This window comes from Ctenocephalides felis, unplaced genomic scaffold (genome assembly GCF_003426905.1).
Source record: "Ctenocephalides felis isolate EL2017-DRISC unplaced genomic scaffold, ASM342690v1 CF-g0.4_SCAFFOLD_03573, whole genome shotgun sequence".
Taxonomy (NCBI): Eukaryota; Metazoa; Arthropoda; class Insecta; order Siphonaptera; family Pulicidae; genus Ctenocephalides; species Ctenocephalides felis.
In genome coordinates this window covers 19,480,239-19,487,482 of record NW_020539727.1, presented here as the reverse complement: position 1 = coordinate 19,487,482, position 7,244 = coordinate 19,480,239, and the positions used below count along the sequence as shown (strand labels likewise).

General features: G+C 37.7%; 1 protein-coding gene across 1 annotated transcript in view; it reads right to left on the bottom strand.

The window, feature by feature from the left end:
• Nucleotides 1-4,837: 4,837 nt before the first annotated feature.
• The window catches only part of LOC113389718, a 30,859-nt gene continuing 28,452 nt past the window's right edge, over nucleotides 4,838-7,244 (bottom strand). The window contains exons 11-12 of the mRNA XM_026626732.1: nucleotides 7,055-7,230; nucleotides 4,838-5,150 (exon numbers count right to left, since the gene is read on the bottom strand). Coding sequence (XP_026482517.1) covers nucleotides 4,860-5,150; nucleotides 7,055-7,230 — 467 coding nt within the window. The 3' untranslated portion in view covers nucleotides 4,838-4,859. The remainder of the gene's footprint in view (nucleotides 5,151-7,054; nucleotides 7,231-7,244) is intronic.

Sequence of the window (7,244 nt, the reverse complement as noted above, 5' to 3'; positions counted from 1 at the left end):
ATAATGTCATGCCCAAATAATGTCATGCCCAAAGAATGTCATGTCCAAAGAATGTCATGCCCAAAGAATGTCATGCCCAAAGAATGTCATGCCCAAAGAATGTCATGTCCAAAGAATGTCATGCCCAAAGAATGTCATGCCCAAAGAATGTCATGCCCAAAGAATGTCATGCCCAAAGAATGTCATGCCCAAATAATGTCATGCCCAAAGAATGTCATGTCCAAAGAATGTCATGCCCAAAGAATGTCATGCCCAAATAATGTCATGCCCAAAGAATGTCATGTCCAAAGAATGTCATGCCCAAAGAATGTCATGCCCAAAGAATGTCATGCCCAAAGAATGTCATGTCCAAAGAATGTCATGCCCAAAGAATGTCATGCCCAAAGAATGTCATGCCCAAAGAATGTCATGCCCAAAGAATGTCATGCCCAAAGAATGTCATGCCCAAAGAATGTCATGCCCAAAGAATGTCATGCCCAAATAATGTCATGCCCAAAGAATGTCATGCCCAAATAATGTCATGCCCAAAGAATGTCATGCCCAAATAATGTCATGCCCAAAGAATGTCATGTCCAAAGAATGTCATGCCCAAAGAATGTCATGCCCAAAGAATGTCATGCCCAAAGAATGTCATGCCCAAATAATGTCATGCCCAAAGAATGTCATGCCCAAATAATGTCATGCCCAAAGAATGTCATGCCCAAAGAATGTCATGCCCAAAGAATGTCATGCCCAAAGAATGTCATGCCCAAAGAATGTCATGCCCAAATAATGTCATGCCCAAAGAATGTCATGCCCAAATAATGTCATGTCCAAAGAATGTCATGCCCAAAGAATGTCATGCCCAAAGAATGTCATGCCCAAATAATGTCATGCCCAAAGAATGTCATGCCCAAAGAATGTCATGTCCAAAGAATGTCATGCCCAAAGAATGTCATGCCCAAAGAATGTCATGCCCAAAGAATGTCATGCCCAAAGAATGTCATGCCCAAATAATGTCATGCCCAAAGAATGTCATGCCCAAATAATGTCATGCCCAAAGAATGTCATGCCCAAAGAATGTCATGCCCAAAGAATGTCATGCCCAAAGAATGTCATGCCCAAAGAATGTCATGCCCAAATAATGTCATGCCCAAAGAATGTCATGCCCAAATAATGTCATGTCCAAAGAATGTCATGCCCAAAGAATGTCATGCCCAAATAATGTCATGCCCAAAGAATGTCATGCCCAAAGAATGTCATGCCCAAAGAATGTCATGCCCAAAGAATGTCATGCCCAAAGAATGTCATGCCCAAATAATGTCATGCCCAAAGAATGTCATGCCCAAAGAATGTCATGTCCAAAGAATGTCATGCCCAAAGAATGTCATGCCCAAAGAATGTCATGCCCAAAGAATGTCATGTCCAAAGAATGTCATGCCCAAAGAATGTCATGCCCAAAGAATGTCATGCCCAAAGAATGTCATGCCCAAAGAATGTCATGCCCAAAGAATGTCATGCCCAAATAATGTCATGCCCAAAGAATGTCATGCCCAAATAATGTCATGTCCAAAGAATGTCATGCCCAAAGAATGTCATGCCCAAAGAATGTCATGCCCAAATAATGTCATGCCCAAAGAATGTCATGTCCAAAGAATGTCATGCCCAAAGAATGTCATGCCCAAAGAATGTCATGCCCAAAGAATGTCATGCCCAAATAATGTCATGCCCAAAGAATGTCATGCCCAAATAATGTCATGCCCAAAGAATGTCATGCCCAAATAATGTCATGCCCAAATAATGTCATGCCCAAATAATGTCATGTCCAAAGAATGTCATGCCCAAATAATGTCATGCCCAAAGAATGTCATGTCCAAAGAATGTCATGCCCAAATAATGTCATGCCCAAAGAATGTCATGCCCAAAGAATGTCATGCCCAAATAATGTCATGCCCAAATAATGTCATGCCCAAATAATGTCATGCCCAAATAATGTCATGCCCAAATAATGTCATGCCCAAATAATGTCATGTCCAAAGAATGTCATGCCCAAAGAATGTCATGCCCAAAGAATGTCATGCCCAAAGAATGTCATGCCCAAAGAATGTCATGCCCAAAGAATGTCATGCCCAAAGAATGTCATGCCCAAAGAATGTCATGCCCAAAGAATGTCATGCCCAAAGAATGTCATGCCCAAATAATGTCATGCCCAAATAATGTCATGCCCAAAGAATGTCATGCCCAAATAATGTCATGCCCAAATAATGTCATGCCCAAAGAATGTCATGCCCAAAGAATGTCATGCCCAAAGAATGTCATGCCCAAAGAATGTCATGCCCAAAGAATGTCATGCCCAAATAATGTCATGCCCAAATAATGTCATGCCCAAAGAATGTCATGCCCAAAGAATGTCATGCCCAAAGAATGTCATGCCCAAATAATGTCATGCCCAAAGAATGTCATGCCCAAAGAATGTCATGCCCAAAGAATGTCATGCCCAAAGAATGTCATGCCCAAAGAATGTCATGCCCAAAGAATGTCATGCCCAAAGAATGTCATGCCCAAAGAATGTCATGCCCAAAGAATGTCATGCCCAAAGAATGTCATGCCCAAAGAATGTCATGCCCAAATAATGTCATGCCCAAAGAATGTCATGCCCAAAGAATGTCATGCCCAAAGAATGTCATGTCCAAAGAATGTCATGCCCAAAGAATGTCATGCCCAAATAATGTCATGCCCAAATAATGTCATGCCCAAAGAATGTCATGCCCAAAGAATGTCATGCCCAAAGAATGTCATGCCCAAAGAATGTCATGCCCAAAGAATGTCATGCCCAAAGAATGTCATGCCCAAAGAATGTCATGCCCAAAGAATGTCATGCCCAAAGAATGTCATGCCCAAAGAATGTCATGCCCAAAGAATGTCATGCCCAAAGAATGTCATGCCCAAATAATGTCATGCCCAAAGAATGTCATGCCCAAAGAATGTCATGCCCAAAGAATGTCATGTCCAAAGAATGTCATGCCCAAAGAATGTCATGCCCAAATAATGTCATGCCCAAATAATGTCATGCCCAAAGAATGTCATGCCCAAAGAATGTCATGCCCAAAGAATGTCATGCCCAAAGAATGTCATGCCCAAATAATGTCATGCCCAAAGAATGTCATGCCCAAAGAATGTCATGTCCAAAGAATGTCATGCCCAAAGAATGTCATGCCCAAAGAATGTCATGTCCAAAGAATGTCATGCCCAAATAATGTCATGTCCAAAGAATGTGATGCCCAAAGAATGTCATGCCCAAATAATGTCATGCCCAAAGAATGTCATGCCCAAAGAATGTCATGCCCAAAGAATGTCATGCCCAAAGAATGTCATGCCCAAAGAATGTGATGCCCAAAGAATGTCATGCCCAAAGAATGTCATGCCCAAAGAATGTCATGCCCAAATAATGTCATGCCCAAAGAATGTCATGCCCAAAGAATGTCATGCCCAAAGAATGTCATGCCCAAAGAATGTCATGCCCAAAGAATGTCATGCCCAAAGAATGTCATGCCCAAAGAATGTCATGCCCAAAGAATGTCATGCCCAAAGAATGTCATGCCCAAAGAATGTCATGCCCAAATAATGTCATGCCCAAAGAATGTCATGCCCAAAGAATGTCATGCCCAAAGAATGTCATGTCCAAAGAATGTCATGCCCAAAGAATGTCATGCCCAAATAATGTCATGCCCAAATAATGTCATGCCCAAAGAATGTCATGCCCAAAGAATGTCATGCCCAAAGAATGTCATGCCCAAAGAATGTCATGCCCAAAGAATGTCATGCCCAAATAATGTCATGCCCAAATAATGTCATGCCCAAAGAATGTCATGCCCAAATAATGTCATGCCCAAATAATGTCATGCCCAAAGAATGTCATGCCCAAAGAATGTCATGCCCAAAGAATGTCATGCCCAAATAATGTCATGCCCAAAGAATGTCATGCCCAAAGAATGTCATGCCCAAAGAATGTCATGTCCAAAGAATGTCATGCCCAAAGAATGTCATGCCCAAAGAATGTCATGCCCAAATAATGTCATGCCCAAAGAATGTCATGCCCAAAGAATGTCATGCCCAAAGAATGTCATGCCCAAAGAATGTCATGCCCAAAGAATGTCATGCCCAAAGAATGTCATGCCCAAAGAATGTCATGCCCAAAGAATGTCATGCCCAAAGAATGTCATGCCCAAAGAATGTCATGCCCAAAGAATGTCATGCCCAAAGAATGTCATGCCCAAAGAATGTCATGCCCAAAGAATGTCATGCCCAAATAATGTCATGCCCAAAGAATGTCATGCCCAAAGAATGTCATGCCCAAAGAATGTCATGTCCAAAGAATGTCATGCCCAAAGAATGTCATGCCCAAATAATGTCATGCCCAAATAATGTCATGCCCAAAGAATGTCATGCCCAAAGAATGTCATGCCCAAAGAATGTCATGCCCAAAGAATGTCATGCCCAAATAATGTCATGCCCAAAGAATGTCATGCCCAAAGAATGTCATGTCCAAAGAATGTCATGCCCAAAGAATGTCATGCCCAAAGAATGTCATGTCCAAAGAATGTCATGCCCAAATAATGTCATGTCCAAAGAATGTGATGCCCAAAGAATGTCATGCCCAAATAATGTCATGTCCAAAGAATGTCATGTCCAAGATTTGTGTTGCCCAAGAAATCTCCTGACCAAGAAATATCCTGAGCAAGAAATCCCCAGACCAAGAAATCTCCTGGCAAAGAAATCTCTCGACCAAGGTATCTCCGAACCAAAAAATCCTCTTACCAAAAATCCCACGTCCAATAAATCCTTTCCCCAGCATCTTTCAGCCAACAAAAACTTACAAATTACACCAGTACCAACCGCATTACACCAATAAGTGACACCAAAACATTCAAGAACCAGTATCCTCTTCTCCTGTCGCCACAATTGGCATCTTTTGGTCGCCAATCGGCGGACGGATTCAGATTGATGGCGACCGAAGCCTCTGCCAATCCATTCGGCGACTTCACCAGAAATATTAATTGTTCTTGTAGAACAGACGTAGTAGTAGATAGAGCTGAAGAAGATTTGTAATGGGACGGAACTATGTTGTGGAAGGTGAGGGCTGCTTCTTGACAGTGGGCACTTGTTCGATTCTAAAAGGGTAAAGATAAAGGACATATTAGTAACAGATAATCGAATGCCAAAATTATAATTCGTACTAGGGTTTGTCGGTTTTCAAAAACCGGTTTTTTGTCAAAAATTATGTAAATCAAAAACCGGTTCTTTAGTGAAAAAAGTCGGTTTTCACTGTATAAATGGAAAATTACAAATATAGCCAAATATAAAAGATAAATGAAAGCGTTTTGATACTTGAAATCATATCGGTTCAATAGCATTTAATATCTTATCAATCTGCAATGGTTCCCAGAAATGTTTTGTATATATTAATTTAAATTTTTATACCAGTGTATATATTAATTTAAATCAGTATGACTTGTTGAAGAAGTAACTTCCTCTACTCAAACTTAAAAAAAAAGTTTTAAACCCTAGAAGCTACAAATTAAAGAACAAAAAACTTGGAATTATTATATCAGGCTTTAAAAACAATTAAGCATAATTTGTGAATGTTTTAAGGGAGTTGATTACACAGTAAAATAAGAACAATGATAATATATGGATGAATTTGCCACTTTCTATAATAAATATTGACTACCAGGGAATGCAATACATATGGAAAATTTCTATACCGGTATTTCGGTAATTTTTCATTTTAAAACCGGATACCGGTAAATTACCGGTATTTTTATTATCTTAAACTAACGTAAACAAAATTGAAAGTTACTAGTACAAATATAAAAAAATTATATACAACTACAACTATATTAAACTAAACAATAAAATAGAACATTAAGTTTATTTTTTTAAATAATAATTTAACAAAATTATATGCCGTTTCATTAATTCACTATCACTATCGAGTATATTGAGTACTTTTCACCAAAAAACAAACATATGAGTAAGAAAGACCAAAAACTCATAAAAAATCATATTACATTATTATAATAAACTGTATTGTCTGTATCCGATGTGTTAAATTAGCATAATCTCCAATATTTAAAAAAAAAAAATTCTACACTAACTTAAGATCCGATACTTTATCGAGATAAATAATAAGATACTATAATTGTTGAGTATTGTTATTTAAAACAATGCGATGCTTCTATAGTATTTTCAAACTTCGAAACGTTTTCGGAAAATAATATTTTATAATTGTAATAAAAAGCAAAAGTATTTAGTAATTATCATAATTATTATGTATAAAGTTAAAAAAAACAACGATTACGCAGGGGTAATATGTATGATATAAAATATTTTGGCGCAAATATCACTTAAAAAATCGTTACATTTTTACAAAAGATGAAACAAACATTATCTATCAGTCCAATTTTATTTATTGTAACACGATATGAAGCCCTTTGGAAAGCAATAAATATTCAGTTTAATGACGAGTTGAGATAATATTTGACATTTGTTTATCATATAGAATCACTTGAAGATATAGCTGTTTATGCGATTATGGAATTTAAAGATAAATTTGTTCCGAGAAATTTAAACTTTAATGTATTATGTATCAAATAGCGCTTATGTAAATTACCAAAAATACCGGTATTTTTGGGGTAAATACCGGTAAGAATACCGACGAAAAATCGGGCGGTTACCGGTAATTCGGTATACCGGTATTGCATTCTCTAGTGAAAATGATGCATGAATAACGAATAATTATTTTCAAAGTTATTTAATCAAGATAAACTATTATTTTTTAGTTCTACTAGTTAAAATTAAAATAATTTTGTTTACTATCTAGAAAATTGAAAAATAAATAAATTCAGTCAAATACTGCTCTAAATTACACTAAATTTGCGGATAAATTACAGAATGTTCGAGCAAAAATTGATTTTCTATATAAAATTCGAAAACCGGTTTTTTAGTAAAATTAAAAGTAGAAAACCGGTTTTCTGAAATGTCGGTTTTTGTATAAACCCTAGTTCGTACTTACAGTGATGTTATGGGCTGTGACATACTCATACTTTCGACCAGGATAATAGACATTATCACCGTGCACCCATAATGTCCTGGTAGGTCCAGGATTGGCACAGAACTCCATGGTGACATGAGCAGGGTCACCAACAGTCGCATTTAGGTAGTTCAAATTTGTACGCACAAGTGGCGGACCTAAAAACAACAAT